The sequence below is a fragment of the Podarcis filfolensis genome, assembly GCF_964270895.1.
Source record: "Podarcis filfolensis genome assembly, chromosome: 10".
Classification (NCBI taxonomy): Eukaryota; Metazoa; Chordata; class Lepidosauria; order Squamata; family Lacertidae; genus Podarcis; species Podarcis filfolensis.
Window position 1 is genome coordinate 49,737,463 of NC_139612.1, and position 20,843 is coordinate 49,758,305.

Consider the following 20,843-nt stretch of genomic DNA (forward strand, 5'->3'; position numbering starts at 1 on the left):
CGCGAGGAAGTTTTTTCGCGCCATGGATTTGATGTTTTCCAGCGAGATTGAACAGGGACTGGTACGCAGACAATTGATGGCTTGCAAACAGGGGAGCCGATCGGTTCGTGAGTACTGGACTGAGTTTACAATGTTGATACATAGATTGGGGTGGGACCTATCGGCGGAACCCATTCAAATGCTATTTGAAGAGGGGCTTTCTTCGGCGGTGAAAGACGAACTTTCCCGGGCGCCCAGGGCGGAGTCTATGGACCAGCTGACCAAATCAGCGCTGACCATTGGAGCGCGCCAGGAGGCAAGAGCCTTGGAGAAGCGGGAGGGGAAAGGAGAGCGTTGGAGGGATTTCCGCATTCCAGAGATTCCAGAGCCAAGTTTGCCGCCCGGAGAGCCGATGGAAGTTGGAACAGCGCGCGCGCGCGCAGTTTCAAATCCCAGTGAAGGGAGGAAGAAGGAGGGAAAGAGCGCCAAGAAATGTTACCTCTGCCAGCAGCCAGGTCACTTTGCCAGAGTCTGCCCGCAAAGAAAGGAATGGCAAGGGATGGCGGGGGCTGTTGGGGGAAAGGAGGAGGAAGTCCAGGAGCCAGTAAAAGCCAACGCCTGTCTGCCTCTGTCAGGGCACTGCAGACAGGCCAAGGAGCAGTAAAAGTGCCCACTCCGGAACCTCCAAGACCAGCCCTAGTAATAGAGGTGTTGCTAGAGCTGGCAAACGGATACCCACTAAAGACCAAGGCGCTGTTAGACTCAGGCAGCTCCTGTAATTTTATGAGCAAGGAGTTTGCAGCGGAACACCAGATACAGACACTCCCTTTAAGCAACCCCCTGCAGGTCACCACGATCGATGGGAGGGAGCTGTTGGGGGGAGAAGTTAGCCTACAGACCGTCCCAATGGTTATGAGGGTGGCAAGGCACACCGAAAGGATAGCGTTCAATGTAGCCACCCTGGGAGGGGCGCCAGTCATTTTGGGAATGAGCTGGCTAGCGTTGCATGACCCGCTAGTGGGCTGGCATCAGAGAGTGGTGTCCTTTGGGTCAGGACATTGCCTGGAACATTGCAAAGAGGGAAAGGTGCCAGAAGGGGCAAAAGCCTCCATAGCAGGGACGGAAGTGGCGAACAAAGGGAAGGTGCCCAAACAATACGCTGACCTGAGCAAGGTCTTCAGCGAAAGGGAAGCAGATAAACTACCACCGCATAGAGACTTTGACTGCCAGATCAACCTGGTCCCTGGGGCCCAGCTACCCGTGGGCAAGCTGTACGCCATGTCAGACAGGGAAATGCAGGAGTTGAGGGAGTTTATTGACAAAAACCTGAAGAGAGGTTTCATCAGAGAGTCCAGAGCGGTGGGGGGCAGTCCAGTGTTTTTTGTGGACAAAAAAAACACGGATAAACCGAGATTGGTCGTGGACTACCGGGCCCTGAATGCCGTGTCAGAACCAGTGACTTTCCCCATGCCCAGGATTGATGACATTTTGACCAGGGTGAGGAAGGGAAAGATATTCACGAAACTGGACTTGAGAGGAGCGTACAACCTGATACGAATAAAGAAGGGGGATGAATGGAAGACAACGATGTTCACCCCCCTAGGGGCTTTCGAATATCGCGTTATGCCATTCGGATTGCAATCAGGCTCCGCCTGTTTTCAATCGCTCATGAACCATGTACTGGGACCTTTGCTCTACAAGAATTGCGTGGCATTCCTCGATGACGTGCTGATATATTCGGAGAATGAGGAGCAGCATGTGAAGGATGTCAGGGAAGTGCTGAGCCAGCTGCAAGCAAACCAGTTGTGGGTGAAATTGGAGAAGTGTCAGTTCCACACCAAGGAGGTGGAATTCCTGGGGTACCGCTTATCAGACAAGGGATTAGCCATGGATCCAGGCAAGGTCCAGGCGGTGCTGGAATGGAAGACACCGAAAACCAAAAAAGATGTGCAAAGGTTCTTAGGGTTTGGGAACTTTTACCGTAAATTCATCAAGAACTTTGCCCACTTAACGGCTCCCATCACGGACTGTCTAAGCAGCAAGAAGAAATTCGTTTGGACGGCAGAGGCGGAGCACGCTTTTGAGGAATTGAAAAAGGCATTCGCTTCGGAAGAACAGCTCCTGCATGTGGATTTACAAAAACCCATGAGAGTGGAAACTGATGCCTCAGACCGGGCGGTGGGGGCAGTGCTGCTTCAGCCAGGGAGCAATAAGTCGGAATGGAGACCGTGTGCCTTCTTTTCGCGTAAGCTGAACAAATCCGAGAGGAACTACACGGTATATGACCGAGAACTACTCGCCATTCACGAAGCGTTCCGGAGATGGAGACACTTACTAATTGGCGCACAGCATAAGGTGCAAGTGTGTACGGACCACAAGAATTTGGAGTATTGGAGAACAGCACGAGTGCTCAACCAACGACAAGTGAGATGGGCCCAGGAGTTCTCCAAATTCCATTTTGAAATCTGCTACGTGCCAGGTCCAGAAAACATCAGAGCGGACGCTCTCTCTCGCAAACCTGAATATTTGGAGGGGGAGGGAGCGCCAGAAGAGAGACATATTATCCCAGAGGACCACTGGGTGTGTGGTGCGGCCTGGGTGGGGCAAAGAGAACTGGTAGAGGGGACGGTCAATGATGAGTACGCCCAGGATAAGCTCAGAGGTTTAAGGAGAGAGGGAGAAGACCCCGGAGGTTTTGAAGAAAGAAACGGGGCATTGTATTACAAAGGGGCACTGTATATACCCGAAGGGGAATTGAGGGGGAGAGTACTCAAACAGTTGCACGACAATCCCACAGCGGGGCATTTTGGGCAACACAAGACCATGTGGTTGGTGACCAGGGAGTTTTGGTGGCCCAAGGTGAGGGAGGATGTACGGGAGTATGTGAGAAGGTGTGACCAATGCCAGAGAGCCAAAGGAGAAAGGCGGGCACCAGCGGGTTTATTAGAACCGTTACCCACACCAGAACGACCGTGGGAGGCGGTGTCGATAGATTTTATGACTGATCTGCCCAAATCCCAGGGGAAAACCGCCATACTAGTCGTAGTAGACCAGTTAACTAAGATGGGTCACTTTGTAGCTTGCTCACATGCAGTCACGGCGGAAGAGACAGCGAAATTGTTTGTAGAACATATTTTTAGGCTGCATGGCGCCCCCTTGAGGCTGGTGTCCGACAGAGGGAAACAGTTCACGTCCAGATTCTGGAGGAAGCTTATGAGCTTGTTGCACGTAGAGGTCAACTTTTCGACTGCCAGGCACCCTGAGACCAATGGGCAGGCGGAGAGGGCAAACGGTATCCTTCAACAATACCTGAGGTGCTATGTCAATGACAGAGAAAACGATTGGGTCGAAAAGTTGGCACTAGCGGAATTTGCTTACAATAATGCAGAGAATGTGTCCACCGGGATGAGCCCATTTTTGGCTAATTATGGGTGCCACCCCAGGGCGTTTCCAGGGGAAGGAGGAGAGAGATGGAGTGTTCCGGCCGCTGAACTTTTTGTAGAAGAAATGGAAGCGATCCATCGTCAACTCCAACACAACTTAGAAAGGGCCAAAGAAGAATATAAGAGGCAGGCAGACAAGAGCAGAAGGGAAGGTGAAACAATTAGGGTGGGGAGTCGGGTCTGGCTATCAACCCAAGGGTTGCCGTACAAGGGGGGTTGCAAGAAATTGAGACCCAAAAGATTGGGACCATTTGAGGTCATCCAACAGATCAACCCAGTGGCTTTCAGACTCCGGTTACCGAACCACATGAAACTGCACCCAGTATTCCACAGGTCATTACTGTCACCATACCGGGGGGAAGGTGAAGGGGTATCCACACGGGGGCCAGCCATAGAAGAAAGGGAAAGCCGCAACTATGTGGCGGAAATCATCGACTCCAGGTGGAAGGGGAATCAGGTGGAGTATTTGGTCGCGTGGGAAGGGGAACCAGAGTCAGAAAACACCTGGGTGAAGGCAGAGGAGGTCCATGACGAGGTCTTGATCGAAACGTTCCACCAAAGGTTCCCCAGGAAACCTCAGCCAGTAGCGAGGTTCCGAAGGGAGTACTTTGGCACCACCGACAATGAGGAGGAACTGGAGGGATTCAGGGAATCGGAGTTGGAAGGAGGTACCGACTCCGAGGAGGAGGAGTACTTGGAAACCGGGAACAGCAAAAGGTGGAGGGAAGTGTTCGAAACTTCGGAAGATGAGGGAGGTTCCTTCAGGGGTTTTGCTCCCTCGCCTCCCGCAGAGGAGGGGAGGGAAGGGGGTGAAGGGGGCCCTGGAGGGGAGGTGGATGTCAGGGAACTGTCATCTGAGACGAAGGAGGTGAAAGGGCTCATGGAGGGTGAGAGAGACCACTCAGCGGAGGAGGGGACCAGCAGGGGGAGAAGTGGAGTTCCAAGGGAAAGTGAGTCGGAGGGAGAGCTCAGAGATACTTCTAGCGAGAACAGTGGGGGGGTTTCAGGACCTCCCGTAGGAACACCCACTCCTCGGCGGAAACTGTCACGCCGAGAGTCCAGAAGACGTGTTTCCGTTAAGGAGCTTTTATGCTGGAAGAAGTTCCGTAAACGCCCACTGTCCGATTCAACGAGCGATTGATGGAGCCACGCTTAAGGAGCTCCATCACAGACAGAGGTTTGGGAACTTAGCCAAACTCTGAGGGATCAGGATTTTACGCACAAGCAGCTCATCATCCCATCACACTTACATTTCTTGTAATTTTGTGTGTGTGTTTGTGTGTGTGTGCATGTGCATGTGCATGGGTTTTCAAAGATAATAGCCTACAAATCATAGGGTGCAGGAACAAGCACACAGAGTGGCATTACTAGCTGCAAAATAATATTAGCTTGAAAATCCAAAGGCATCTTCTTACATCCAAATCCAGGTTGTCTCTTGTCAGTTTACCTTGTGTCTGCACTCTCAGATTCAGATGAGGAACACATATTATAGCCTCCTTCTACCCTCTGGGACAGGTGGGTGTTAACTTGGGGCATATTCCAATGATCTTAACTCCAAAAATGCCAAGGAAGAGCCCTGTGAGCTGCATAAGGCTGAAAAATATAGCAAACTAGAGACTTGTTTCTTACATCCAAAGCTACTGTTTTAGCTACTGCACCACATTGGCATAATTTTCCTGGGACCTAGTCCAATAACCTTATTCTTATGAAACACTAACATATGTCTTGTGTGTAAGGTCAGCATAGCATTGCTATGCTGTTTCTCCATTGTATCTTCTAGTCCTAACTACAGTACATTCTGAGCAAAACCATTCATAACTAAAGATATTAGAAGGCTGCTCTTTGCAAAATCCAGAGGGTTCCCCAATCTGTTTTATGACCAAAGCCTCTTTCAGGGTGCTACAATGTTTGGAATAATCCTGTTCTAATTCTGCCCAACTTGATAAATTTTCTCTGTGGTCATGGCCGGTGTCACAACCTTGGTGTTTGTGGGTTCTCTCCCCCGCCCCCCGCCCCTGTTGTCTGGCTATTAATGATGATGTATGTATAAGTAAAGAAGACATCTTCATTTTCATAAGCTAAACTTGTGCCTGGAGTAGCAAGGAGTGAGTGGAGTGCACTTAATCATAACTGTGGGTCTAGAGCAGAAAACAATGACAAAGCTTTTGCTGTTAGTCACGGTGTTTTACTATAATAACTCTTAAGAAGGAGAGATAGGCAGAGCAGAGTACAGAGCAATTGAAATGCATTGTGGTCGCTGCTATGTTCTCATCTAGCAAAGAATCGTGATGTTTGCTTTGTCTTTCAAAAAAGGGATCCATTCCCTTTTCCAGGGGCGCAAAAGATTAGAGGAGCTAATTCTTCACCTCAGGAGATCTAGGTTTGAAATGCCAGCACACAGTGAGAAGTGAAATGAGTTGGTAAAGTGCCCAGTTGGAGGATTGATCATAATAGAACAGAGCTCCCAGAGGGCTTGGCACTGTGATTTCTTCTCTGGAGAGACCCAAAGGTAGATGCTGCTTTTGGAAGAACTATGTGTCAGTGACTGAGGCTGGAAGTCCATACAGTGGCGGAGCTTCATGCTCCAGCACTGGGGGGTGGAGAACAAGCGGAGGCAGGGCGTGCGCGCATCCTGGGGGCATGGCTTCCAGTGTGGGCGGGGGGCAGCCGCGATGGCACCCCACCAGGATCACGCTGCCAGGGGCGGTGCACTCCCCCCCCCACTCCTCTTCCTCCGCCAGTTAGTCCATACTATCTTGACAGGAAACTAGTTAGATCCCAGGGCACAGCCAGAAGGAGCATCAGGCCCCCAGCTTGCTGAAGCTGAACAGGACTGGGTCTGGTCACTGCCTTGATGGGTGGTCACGTGAGAATCACATGTACATTACCTTGGGTTTCATGAGGGAAGAAAGAGATAGTTTGACTTTTCAGGAAACTACCAATGGCGGCAGTAATTGATTGTTACAAAGCCTTCTTAACACTGATCGAGCATTCATTATGTGGCAGCACATGAGAGGGTGTTGTTGTTATAATAGTGCCCCTAGTTATGGAATACCCACTCCTCTCAAGTTTGACCAATGACAATCATGCTGGGTTTTAAGTAACAACTAATACAGTATTAGGCCTTTGGTTATTAGCATTCATTGGTGGAGATGGGAAATACCTGCCCTAACTGGATCCATGTGTCGTGTTGATGATGATGATGATGATGATGATAACGATAACGATGTTTTATTGATTTTACATTATGTTTGAGCTGTGTCATAAGCTCCTGCTCCATTCACTTTGAGCAGAAAGACACAGTCACAAAGTGGTGTTAACCTGGTGGCAGAATGCAGCACCGGCACAGATTTAACCAGAAGTGGGTGGGTATCATTAGGTGCATAGTGCATACACAGAAGTGTCTGTCCTCACGGCATGGTTCTATCAAACAACATAAAACAGGACTGCAATGAGGTCTATGTGGTACAAGTTTAGCTTTATTATTTGATAGAAATGACAATAAGTGCTTCACCACTACCACTGCAGAATAGAAGGGATAATCTCAATAGTGTCATACCAAAAAACAACAACACAACCACACAGAATAACAGTCCCTTACTTAAGGAGGGAAGTCTTTTTAATGAAAAGTAGCCAGTGTAATTTGAGCTGAAAAGAGGGCTCTTCATTCATCAGGGCATTCAAATTGTGTTTTCTAGAAGACTGTTTTTTATTTCTTATAAAGGGGTAATTTGTTCCCCACTGTTCAAACTAACAACTCTGCCTGAGAGCTGGTTGCTGAGAAGGAAACCAAATCTAAATAAAAGTCTGTAAAGGTATAGTTCCATTTCAATCATCCCTTCTGTTTCTAAAATTCAGTCACTTAGTGATGTTGCTTATAGAGCCAAAATGGCACCAACCACATGCAAGAGTAGAGGTATCAGCAGACTTGGGAGATGCCAACATTTGCAGAAGTACAAATTATTTGGCGGGGAGGAAGCAGCTCAATGTGAACTATGTATAGTCAGTGGCCACAAATTTTGGCTGATTATTGAGTGAGGTTACTCAAAACTGAGTTGAAAGGAGAATGAAATGGAGTGTCATGGAAGAGCACAGGACTGACTGGCTGGATCAGTGAACAGGAGCACTTCATCCTGCAACATTTTGTCACAGGTTCTACCTGTCTGTCTGTTTTGTTATCATTTTTAATGGATGGCAAAACAGGCTCAAATCGGCACTGGCAGAGGAAGGGGGTGTGGTGGGTGCAGGACACCCTGGGTGTCATCCCTGAGGGGGGTGACATCACCACCCTGCCCCCCTGCGACACTCGCCCCACCCCCAGGTACACAGCATTTGCGCCACTCTGGGTGCCAGAGCAGCTAGCTCCGCCTCTGCAAATTGGGTAATACAGGTGTTTAAAAAACAAACAAACCTGGATACGGCTTCCAAGTGAGAGAAGAAATCCATTAGCAACCAACAAGGTTTGTGCATTATCAATTATGAGTCAGTCTGAGGACTGACCTGTGTGCCTTGAGTTTGAGAGAGTAAAATGAAAGCAGATGGGTAGTCTACAGAGAGGGAATTCAATATTGACTTCTTGCAGATAGGATTTTCACATTTTTCTTTTAATGCAGTTTGTAACTACTTGAGAAGACTCTCTAGACTGCTGAGTTATGAAATCCCTTGCTGGACATTAGACAAGGTCAGCTTGTTCTTCTCACCAGTAATATTTGGTTCCACCTGAGCCAAGTTCTAGGATTGCTAAATTGTACCAATTAGGACTTGATTCTGTCTTTATTCTTTTTATTACATTTTCACCCGACTTTTTCCTAAAATGCCCAAGATGGCTAGCCACAATAAAAACTACAGTAGAAAGTTGCCATTCCACATAATGCAATAAGCAATAGCCCAATAAATGCATATCTGAGAAAATAAAAGTAAAAAAGAAATGTTAGTTAAAAACACATTAAATACTGACCAAAACACAAACTAGCAGAGAAGAACAAATCTGCTAAGTAGGACAAGCATGTACTTAAATGAAAAGGTTTTCACCTGCAGCCAAAAGGGCATCAATGAGGGGTCTAAACGTGGCTCCCTTGGCAGGGAGTTCCAAAGTCTGTGTGCAGTGACTGCAAATGACCTTTTTTTGGGTTCCTACCAAACACTTCAGAAGCTGACAGAACAGAGACCCAGGCCTCCTTGAAGATCTTAATGTTCAGGCAAGTTTACACGGTGGGCAGCCCTTCAGGTAGCCTTCTCCTAAGTCATCTGGGGCTTTATAGATAATAACCAGTGCATGGAATTCTGCTTGGAGCTGGGCATGCAGCAAGTGCAGCTGTAACTGTTTTAACCCTGGAGCCACTTGCTCCCATAGCCTGGCTGTAGTATTCTGAACCAGTTGCACTTCCCAAACATTCTTCAATGCAGTGCCAGTTGAACTCCTATTCTCTGATTTGCCATTCTACCAGCCAGAAACACCTCTGTCTTAGGTGGATTGAGTTCCAATTAGCCCAGCCTCATCTAGTCCAGAAATTGTATCAGAACATCAGCAGTTTTCTTTGTGACAGTGAGACAGAATTGGATGTTGTCTGAATACTGATGACACCAAAGACCTGGACAGCCTCCACGAGCAGTTCCATGTAGATGCTAAACAGCACACACAGTGGATGGAACAGAACCACCCTTTGGGACACCATAGGCTAATGGCCACCCCAGCTCCATCTTCTGAAACGACTCCTCCAAGAAGGACTGGAACCACTTCAACAGTCCCATCGCAGCAGCCAGTCCAGAGTGATCTCATGGTTGATGGTATCAGAAGCCACTGAGAGGTCCTGAAGTGTGAACAGGGTGCACTTCCTTTGTCCAGTCCCCACCAAAGTGTCAGTTTGGATTTTGTGATGCAAAATGTATTGGTCTAAAGTGTAGAGATCTTTCCTATTCTGATTAATTCAAGAGGGTTCTGGAAGCTTCTCTGTGTGATACAAGCTGGAAGTTTCTAGCCAACAAGCAAGCTTCTATTCTGCCTAGAAACAGGCAGAAGGTTCCTAATGTTTTGGTTATTCTTTCAGAGAAGCTGAACAGCTGATTGAAACTGGTTCTGTTATCTCTTTCTGTCAAGGAGCCTGAGTTTCACTTTCTGTCTCTCTTTCCCTCTGGTGTGGTGTTCTGTATATAGTATGCTTAGTATTAAGGTTTCAGTCCTATTGCAAGTTAAGTCTGCTGCAACTAGATTTCTTATGAACTGTGCCAATCCTGAAGATGTAAGGATTTGTGACTGATAAGCTCATTTGTCTTCAATAAACTCTGTTGGATAAAGCTAATTTGCCTCTGGTCTATTTTGGGGGAATCCTACAACGTGTTTTAAGTTTTGACTCTGCTAACTACATGTTGGAGTCTGCTCTGGATCAATATGAGCAGAATTCATGACACAAAGGTCATCAACTACTAAGGCAACCAAATCATTGTCCGGCCTATAACCTAGTGTGGGGAATGGTTTTCAACCCAAGGACCACATTCCTTTATGGAAAATTGTCTGTGGGGCTGCATGCCAGTCATAGTACTGCACTGCTTTTATTTTGTTTGTTTATTTTTTAAAATGTTTTTTATATTGCTGTGCACTGCCTTCGTATTTTGCGAGGGAGCAATATATAAAAATGTAAATATAAAGCAAATAGGTGAGACCAGAGGCAAAAGTGGGAAGATGAAAGGGTGTACACCTTACCTTTGCCCAGTAGTCCACAAACAGAGAGAGAAATGGATGAAAGTTACAGGCATGGAATCTTTTTCAGAGGGGCTGCAGCCTGCCAGATTTCAGACAAATATGCAAGATGTTTTGGTAGAGAGTCTTTAAGGATAGTGTATGTGTGTTCCAGAAAAGGATGCCCTAACATGCAGAGCAGCAAGAAGTAATCCCTAGGTAAGCTTCCTGCCTTGCAAAATTACAGAAGGATAAGTGAAGGCTCTACACACTGTAGGTTTTAATGAGTTTTGATGAATGAAAAACAGTTTGAGTCTTCTTTGTTTTCTGCACAATTGACAGTCGCACAGTGAAGACGCACAGCACAAAACACAGAGACAGAGACAGACAGCTACTATATTATGTTCACAGACAATCAGTCAAACGCAGACTTACAAATAACACTGAAATGAAATTAAATGCTGCTAGAGAAGGGAAATGATTTACCTAGTAATAATAACACGCAAGGCAGACAAACAACAGCGAGTGCGATCTTACAAAAAAAAAAAAAAGGCTACAAGAGATGGGATTGGTATGGAAAGGAATAAATGGTTAGGTCACAAAAGCAAAATACAACCAGTGATAACTCCACAAAGTTGTTAGATGTTGCTTCTTTTCAGAGAGTCAGCTTGCAAAGAACAGTGAGAAACAATGAACAGTTTATGATGTTACTTCAATGCTGCTCCCAAAGGAGCTACAATGGGCGAACCTTAGTCAAGTCATTCTCCATTTAAAGCTGGAAGTGACAAAAGTATACCCCCTTCCTCTCCTCCTCTGTGCCTGGTGATAACTATCTTAGCTTTTCTGTGGGACTTTCAAAATAATTTTACTTTTTGACTTACCAAATTGTAACTGAAAACCGTGCACTGAAGCTGGTCTGAAGCTTTGGGATCAGCCCACTTTACCTTGGAGGGGATCCAGATGCATCCAGAGTGTGTGGGCTTCATCAAAAGGGGAAATACACCCTTGATATTGACCATTCCATTGCGATAGTAAACCTGCCTTCATCAGCTTTTCTCATATAGCTTTACAAAATAATACATGGTGGACTCTGTTACAGTCGTCAAAATAATACATTTTGAATGTGTTATAAACATCCAACACCAGATAGCACCAGAGAGCAAAAATAGTTTCTATGGATTTTTACATAGGCTTTCCCCCCCCTTTTGTTGTAACAAATTAACTTCTGACTTACTTATAGCACTTTTAACCTATTTCTAGACCCACCCGGTGTTTTCACTAACTAATTATATCGTATATTTTAAACAGACTGCTTATATTCATATGGTGACGTTGTTGTTGTTGTTGTTGTTGTTGTTGTTGTTGTTGTTGTTGTTGTTGTTGTTATTTACGTGCCCTTAACCCTAAGTTCCCTGGGCAGATTGCAGCATTAAAACACAATATTAAAAATAGTTTAAAACAATTCATAATCACAGAAATAAGCAGAATGGTTCATGGTGATTGAACTAATCTAAGCATCTAGAGGTAATTACAATCTTACAGGTCTTATGTTCTTCCAGAATTGTTTTTTCCTTTTCTCATTTAAAATCAACATGGATTAGACTAAGAATTTGTCGTCAAAGGAGAACACACACTCTCTATTCTGCACTGTTTCTTCGAAAAGCTCAAAAAGAAAATAGCTTACATACAGTTCCTTGGTGATATCCTATCTAGGCATCTTATATTGCCAAACCTTCTTTACCCTGAGCAGTTCAACTGTGTTTTGTGCCTTCCGTCCAAATACAAATCACAGTTGGTAGCATGAACACATTTATTTGACCTTGAAGTTCAAAAGTGTTCCATAGTTTATAACAATGTTAAAACAAACTTCTCATTCAGCATATCATGTTGGCAAACATGAAAAGAAAGAAACAAGTTCAATTAAAGATAAAATATTAATCCCACACTTATTAAGAGTCTGGGATGCTTATAGAAATAAATTAAGTCCAGGCGTTTCACCACTGTTGCCAATTATTTACCATGCTGAGTTTAAGACAGCAAAATCAATGGGAGGCTTCTTTCAGAGAACAACATAACCTAACATAACTGTGTGACGTTATAATAAGCAGCCATATGATTCCTCTCTCTGAAATAAAATAGAAAGCTGTGAGGAAACCTTCTAAATGTCAATATTTTCAAGTTAAATCCTTTGTAATAAATGTTTAAATGGTGAAGGGGGGATTAGGGCATTAGCCAGTGGCAGTTTTCAGGGACCAATAAGGGGTGACTATCTAGCATTGATAAATTACTTCAAGGCTTGGAAGATACAAAGGGCAAAGTAAAAATAATGTGGGGGTGGGATTTGGAAGGAAGCTGTTTTTTTGCATGTTTTAAAAAGTGTTACTCACCCGGTTTTCTTTTTCTCATTCCCCCACCACCACAAAGCCCCTGCTTTTGTGTAACATCTTGCCTGATGAAAAATTGTAGAGAACTTGAAAACTTAGCATAATCCTGTGGCATTTCAGTTCGTCTTCATAAAGGCACTGCTGCCTTTGCTGTTTTTTCATCTTACCATGTTTGCCTTGGGGGATATTTTCTAATGAAAATCATTGATACAATAGGCCAGCTAGACATAAGTCTAAGGCTTTTTTGTTTGTCTCATTTCTGTTCTGCTCTTCTTTCATGGAGCTCATGACAGTGGATATGAACTTCGGGGCTGGCCCCTACTATTAGGCAAAGTGAGACAACCGCCTCAGGCAACAGTTTGCTGTGGGAAGACAGTAGGACAACAGTGGCAGCTGCCAGGTTGTTCCTCCTAAATCCCTTGGTCATTCTGCTCTCTTGGAAGACAGGTGCCTCCAGTACAGTGGAGGATGCCACCCCATCAGCATAGTTTATGTAGGATTCAGTTGCCAGTCTGATTTGCTTTTGTACATATAGAATGCGACAGGCACCATATTTGCCTCAGAAAATGATATCCCCCATGAGTGTATCCTACTTTATCCATACAAGAACCCTGTGAGGTAGTTTGGACTAAGACATAATAATGCCTCCAAGGCAAAATGAGACAGTTAATACTGACTTTTTTCCACATACACATGGGAGAATTACATATATGTAATACAGATATGAATGATCCTACTAGGGAAATGTTTGAGAGATGATGAATGAACACTTTTAGATGCTATCGGACTGAGAGATTTTACAGGTTTGGTTAAAATCAAAGTATTTACATTTAGTCTGGTTGGAGGGCAAATGTGTAAAACTTATTTTATGGATTCATTCAAAGAGTTTATATATCTCACCTTTTGAACCATTTCCAGGGCAGCTTGCACTAAGTTCCTTATTGATTAGTACTGTACCTTATTAAGCTCTTCATCTTTTTAATATGTTTGCTATGCATTTCATTCTGTTGAATATGTGTCATATAAACATAAGTAAATAAAACTTGAAACAAAAACAGTGCCTTATTTAAGTGTCTCAGGATAGACCTGCTCAGGCATTCAATAACCAATTGGCTACCTTCACCCCCAGATTCCAACTCATGCACTGGTTGCACTCCTGGTTGATCAGGATTCATGTCCCTGAGGAGGGAGCCCTATGTACATACAGCCTATAAGGGATTGGAATGGAAATTCCGCCAAGTTTGGTTCTGATGTTGATTCCCTAGAACATGATTTTGGCATTGAGGAAATGGGTGTAGGCAAGGTGCCAGGGCACCCAAGCCCCAGCAGCTGCTATAAGATGTAGGAGAGACCAGCAAGAGGGTGGCAAAGGTTGTGAGTCTGATGTGAGGAATAATGGGGACCAAGGTAAGCTTTGTTATCTATGGATTCGGAAGGAAGTTATGGAGCTAGAAAAGCAGGCTTATTGGGCAGGGGAGTAAATATAATGAAAGCTTTGCATTCTGTGATGATTAAGCCCTTCCTAAGCCAAGGTCTAGGCTAGACGATATTTAGCTCTCTCGTTCAGGGATTGCAGAGGCATTAAATAGGCTCCGAGTGGTCTTATGAAAAAGGGTTTTTTTCATACATCTGTATGCCCATAGGGTCCTCTCCATCTGGGGGATGTGGCCAGCATTTGCATTACTGTCTAGGGGACAGGACTAGCTGGGTGCATTTAGAGAAGCCTCTGAACAGGGCTGATTTGGTTCCTAAACAGGAGGATTGGCTTGTGTAGGGTACAATGGCATGCAACATGTTTTCATTCTATGTGCATTATGTCCCTCTGGCATTTGTGTGCTTACCTGTATTTCCTAAGAGTTTGTCCTTGTTTTTTTGTTTTCCAGGCCAGCAGGTTCTTGGTTTGGTGGAGAACCAGAGTGACTGGTACCTTGGGAACCTCTGGAAGAACCACCGTCCCTGGCCAGCCCTTGGGAGAGGTTACAACACAGGTAGGCCAAATTGCAACATGGAACTAATTGAATAACTCTGATTAGTGAAATGAGAGGAGGGAAGGGCTATGAATCCCTGCCATGAGGGGCATGTTGGACCATGTTGAGAGAACAGGATGCCTCCTTCCCACAGCTCCTGCCAGTGCCTCTTATCAGGTGATTTCGAGGGAGAGACCCTCTGCCCTCAAGTTAACATTGACTCTTAACATTGACTCTTCCAATTTATGAGCAGTCTCTGAAAACCAGGGGAATGTATCCCACCTGAAGACCATCATAGCCAGACAGATGTAAGCCAGAAAGTATTTGACGGAGAGGGCTGCCCAAATCATTTCTTGCATTTCTACCTAAACCTGTACTTAATGGCATTATAAATTGTCCAAACTATATGCTAGTTCATTTCACAGCACTTTGGTTGGGGGTTTTTTCCCCGTCCTGCACTCAGTTGCTGGAGAGGGGGATTCACTTGGTGAAATATAAGCTTTTATAATCAGAACCTGCATTCCTAGATTTGAAAGTTCCAGCTGAAATTTAAAAATTATGAATGCTCAAAAACTACTATTTATATTTTCTCTGTCATTTCCTTCCCCATCTCAATGTCACTTTTTAAAAAAATCACTCACTTTCAATTTTAACAGCTGTTCTCTCGATTGTTTGCCACATGTTTCTAAATCCAAATTGATATTCATATTTTTAATATTTTACTTCTGGTCTACATTAATTTGTTCAGATTGTTTCCACGCCCCTTCATAATTTGCAACATGAAATGAGGGTGCCCTTTAGTTTTATACCACCTTAGTTGATACTGCAAGGATATCTAGAAAAGTGTTCTGTAAGCTCTCTCACAACTCTGGAGCCAACCATTCCTTAGAGCTTGGTTATAGAATCATAGAATCATAGAGTTGGAAGAGACCACAAGGGCCATCGAGTCCAACCCCCTGCCAAGCAGGAAACACCATCAGAGCACTCCTGACATATGGTTGTCAAGCCTCTGAACATAACATATGGTTATGTTCAGAACCACTGCAAGGTTGCCCTTCTTGTTTGGTCTTCGATAGTCTGGGCTAAGCTAGTAAAGCAATTATGTGTAGCAGAGCATCTTGTTAACAGGACTGCTCATGTTTCTGCTTACACATGTACCTGAATACATATGTTACACATGAGTTCAAGGAAGCAAAACCTTTGAGGATCTTTAATCTGAAGATGAATGCATGCCACGGTGGTTATTGCACCATGTGCCATTACCAATTTATAAATGTCAATTACATTTACTAGAGGGGATTAGCGAGGAATAACACATGTCAAGATGAATTCAGGAAAAATATTTATTTACACAAAATTGGGGCAGTGAGTAAAAGGGCTTTGTGGCTTGAAGCTCCAATTCAGTCATTTAAAATAACAAGATGGTTAGTTGTTACACAAACTACCCAAACCCACATTTGCCTGAGCCAATACCTTAAAACTGTTTCTATGAGAGCAGCAGGAAAAGATGGAGTTGCAATATACAGAGCAGGATGGCTACAAGGGAATGCTTAATTGCAGGTGGCTGGGGTTTGGATAACGCAAAGACAGAAAGATATAAAGATTTGGAAACTAAGAAAGGTAAAGATTAGAGGAAAAGATGAACACCAATAGTTACCTGCCCCAAGGAAGGGAGAGTAAGGAGCTATTGTTTCCTGAGTTTCAACGTGACCTGCTTATTTGATATTGTTGCGGCATATGATTTCCTTTCAGCAGTTCAGTTGACTGGGCGCCCTGTCCTTCCAGTACAGAGACTCAGCATATCAGCTTCCTGCTTCCTGAACAGACACCACAGGCTCAGGCAAAAAAGGGGGACCTCAGGTCAAAGTTTGACTACCACCCTGGGTTCCTGAGAAGTCTCCTAATGTAATTAAAAAAAAAAAAAAAACAACCAGAAGCAATTTCCATGAAGGGATATTACTAGCTTTCGTTTCCTACTTTTTTTTTTTAATAGAGGTGTAGTGGTTGGAGTGTTGGACTAGGACCTGGGAGACCAGGGTTCTAATCCTCTTTCGGACATGAAGCTCACTGGGTGATCTTGGGCCAGTTCACTGCCTCTCAGCCCCAACCTACCTCACAGGCTTGTTGTAGGGATTAACTGAGGAAGGGGAGAACCATGTACACCACTTTGAGCTACTTGGAGGAAAAGATGGGATGATGATGGTGGTGATGGTGATGATGATACAAGAGTCCTGGTGAACCTGAAGAAAATAGCAAACACATCTGAGAGGCGAGGAGGCAGGGGGACAGTATCAAGCTAAGTGAAAGGCAGGTGTGCTCCCGTAGCCATCCACAGGGCAAAGCAGGCTTGGAGAAGGAATGTAGAGCAGCTCTCTGGAGTATCCAGATGGCTGGATAGCTTGGGGATGTGTGGGAAGCACAGTTATAGGAGAGAAGCTTCCTGATGGACATTAGCGCTAACACAAAGGATGATTACCTTAATGATAGTACTGGAAAGAGGGTTCATTAAATGTTAATTAATTCAAATACTGAGTCATTACCAGACGTATCAATATAATTTCACTACTGCAGAATGGCAGAGTGGTCATTACTAAGCCAATCAGAATTCATATCCAGATGACTGAGGTGTTCCCCATGGGGAAAGTCAGTGGTACTTTCCCAGGAAGGGTAAATTTAGACTAAGCATGATTACCAGTGGAATATGCTTGCTGAAGTCTGTTGGGCCAAACAAGGGCATATGTTTGCATTAGATAATTAATTAACTAAACTTTTTTTTCTGTGCATGGCTTCTGAAGTTACTGTTCAATCCCATGCCCATGCAAGTCAGCCCACTCAAGCCAAGCTTTGCTTCCTTTGTTACTCTGCAATAGCACCACACTCATTGCACAGAGCAAAGAGAAAGTAGCACCTACTTCTTGAGCATATTAAACTGATCTTCTCAATCACAGTGATCTTCCTAGTAGCAGGCTAGAGTGCTGGTCTTAATATAGGGAGAGCCAGATTCAAATCCATGATCTGGGGTGGTTGTGGGAGACTTGTAGACCTAGAACATGCTTCACCAAACTGGCCGCCTCCAGATGTTTTAGACATCACCCCCCAGCCAACATTGCTAACTGCCGGGGTGATGGAAATGGTGGCCTAGAACACCTGGAGGGCACCTGGTTAGGGAAGCCTAATCTAGAAGTTGCCAGCAACAGGTGGGGACAGAGAAGTCTGACGCAAGAGGCAAATTTGCTGAACATCATTTACTTTTTGATTGCATCATGTTATGATAAGGATTGTATAGGCAGCATTGGGTAATGGGTGGTGTGCTACATTTGGACAAGGTAATTGAACTAGAACGACTTTGCTTTCTTCCAGTTCTGTAGCTGGTATTCTGGACAACGGTAAAATATATAAAAATAAGATTATGACAGGGTGATGGACTCATGCCCCTTCATTGCTGGGCCCATTCACATAGCTGGTCAACAGTATTTTTCCCATGGCAGAGGAACTGGCATGCACCATTGCACATAGGGTAAAGTGTAGCCATAGAGGCCCCATTTGTGTAATATCTCATTTAAGGAAAAGAAGAAGATTCAAGCAAATTGGACCTTTGTGTCTAAGGACTTTTGTGCGCAGCATCTTCACTGCATGTTAGAATAGTTGATGTGCACTTTGAATAGTGGTTCTTCTGTGTTTGCAAATTTACATACCCATGCATTATCATTCTTATAGATCTTAGTCTACTCATACTTCTACTTTTTCAGTTGTCTCTGACATATCTATTAAACCTCACCCTTTTTCAGCTTGTATGATTAGGAGAATCTAAAAAGTGGGTGGAGAGGTGAATGGAAAGCCAGTGAAAGGAAAGAAGATTGGATAGGAGGTTGCCGTAAATGGAACAACATTTTTCAAAAATGTGGAACAAGAGGTCATTGAGTGAGACACTCAACCTCTTGAAGACAGCGAAGGATGGATTATTGACAGAGTCAGCATACCCTGCCATAAAGAAATCCAGTAAAAATTGAAATGTATTATTTGACTCAATGCTCCCGGAGGAGAACAAAGACATAAATCTCTTGAGGAAGGTAAAGAAATAGTGAAGGAAACTCAAGTCTTATCAGATACCGGCTCAGTAAATTAGAGCAGCTGTCAAATAACACAACTGGTGGCGGGGGGGGGGGGCAGAAATCTCTAGAAAATGGCAGAGGAAAGATGAAAGCCACAGGCAAATCAATCACGGTGCCATAATGGAGAAGCAAATGGACCAAGCTCTGGAACTATTTAGACTAGAATGGAAAAGTAAGCTTTAAAGAAACTGTCAACCCTAATGGTTACTGGAGAAATAGGGAAGGAAGGAAGGAAGGAAGGAAGGAAGGAAGGAAGGAAGGAAGGAAGGAAGGCAGCATTATTTGCCTCTTCAATAAAGCATGAGTGAAGTCAGATCAGCACAATTAAATGAATTTAACAGTTTACAAAACTTCCCCAAGGAAAACTGTCCCTGCTTTTGCTCTCATTAATGCTTTGCCTCAGGGCCTCAGCAAAACTATAATATTAGTCCCAGGGCAGGCTACACATTCATAGATTCACTGCCAGCCATTGTTTTTCTCTATATATAGTTAGATGGTGTTCTGGTGGGTTTGAAGGCTTGCATGCTATTTTGTGACACAGGTATTGCCTTAATAATGAATTCTGGGATTTAAATTGATGAAATATGTAATTTAGATACAGTTGTGTAGGCTGGAACTTATCCAATGCAGACTCATGGATTCGCCACCTACCAAGTTTTTTTCTCCACCCCATTCTCTCCAGCCATGTTTAATGTCTAGCATGACAGAGAGTTCTGGAGAGCTTGAAAGCTAGATTCTTGACCGGAATTAAAATTTCACAGGATGGCACACATCATTAGCTGTCTTTTATCTTAAAAAAAAACCAGGTCGAAGTCAAAATCCACTGACAGCCGCTCTTTACTTGTAGTATTTGAGCCAATATTCCACTAAGACGCAGTGTGCTGCTTCATCAAAAGGCAGTTTGATCTTCTATGGACTCTTCTGCCCTAGGCCCTATTTATGCCATTGAGGTTTCCACTAGTGGAATAGATCAGGTTATAGGTCTATAGGCAGGCAAGAGCAACTGTGGAAGTGGCAGTGATAGCTGAAGATCCCTATTACAGTAATTAAACAATACACATCTTTGTTTAATGATTCCATTCTAGTGGCCTTTCTGAAACCTCTTTTCATTTGCATACCATGGCATGTATGCATGCATATTGCTGACACATATGCTTGTACACAAAACTTAATTGATTTTGATTTGTTTTTAAATGCTGGTGAATATATGGAACTTACTAGAGGTCTGAGTGCATCAGGACAATACGATAATCAACTTTGCTTTGAGAAGAAAGCTTTATGCATTTTGACCGCAGTGGAACACTAATGAAGCAGTTGAGCTTTTTAATGTCTGCTTCTTCTCATACTGTTTGTCATGAGCCACTGACAACATTTACATATTAGATGTCCCAAAACTGGCTTTAACTCAGCAAGCGAACTTCAGGTCCCCCCCCCCACATCCTCCCCACATCTCATTATCAGCTTATATTAGTTTATGCACTTTAGGGATGGCAGTCCAGGAGGAATTCATTTAATTCTTGCATTGCAGGAGGTTGGACTAGCTGACCCTCGGTGTCCCTTCCAACTCTACAATTCTATGATTCTATGACCATTAAATATGGAATAGCCATTGCCTACTCTGAAAAAAAATAGACCTAAATTGGCATTGCAGTGGATAAATTAGTCCTCTCTTTCTAACATTCTCATATGTATTGCAGCCATCTCTAACCTGGTACTCTCCAGATGTTTTGAACTACAACTCCCATCAGCCCCAGCCAGCATGGCCAATGGTCAGAAATGATGGGAGCTGTAGTCCATGACGTTTGGAGGTTTCCAGTTTGGGGAAAGCTGACATGGCAACCATTGTTTTTTTAGCAGTTAATGTAATTACTCGTGTAGCTAAATTATTTACAACAGAGGTGGCCAGCTGGGGAGCCATAGGCCAGATTGTGTCCCTCTAAGGAACTTTTTCAGCTAAATCAATGAGACATAAAAAACCTTTCCTACTGTTTCATTAAGGAAAATATTTAATGACTCCAGGTTGTAAGAAAGGGAGACATTTCTTGTAATAATAATAATAATAATAATAATAATAATAATAATAATAATAATAAATAATTTTATTTATACCCCACCCTCCCTGGCCAGAGGCAGGCTCAGGGTGGCTAACACCAATAAAATTACAATAAAAACATAATGGGGGGGGAATACCCAATTTAAAATATAGGTTAAAATGCAATTTAAAATGCAGCCTCATTTTAAAAGTACCCCATAGATCAAAACCTTAAGGGGAACGAAACATA

General features: G+C 44.0%; 1 protein-coding gene across 1 annotated transcript in view; it reads left to right on the forward strand.

The window, feature by feature from the left end:
* The window catches only part of LARGE1 (LARGE xylosyl- and glucuronyltransferase 1), a 320,530-nt gene that overhangs the window by 233,136 nt on the left and 66,551 nt on the right, over window positions 1-20,843 (forward strand). Inside the window, exon 7 of the mRNA XM_083574012.1 lies at window positions 14,366-14,470. Coding sequence (XP_083430138.1) covers window positions 14,366-14,470 — 105 coding nt within the window. The remainder of the gene's footprint in view (window positions 1-14,365; window positions 14,471-20,843) is intronic.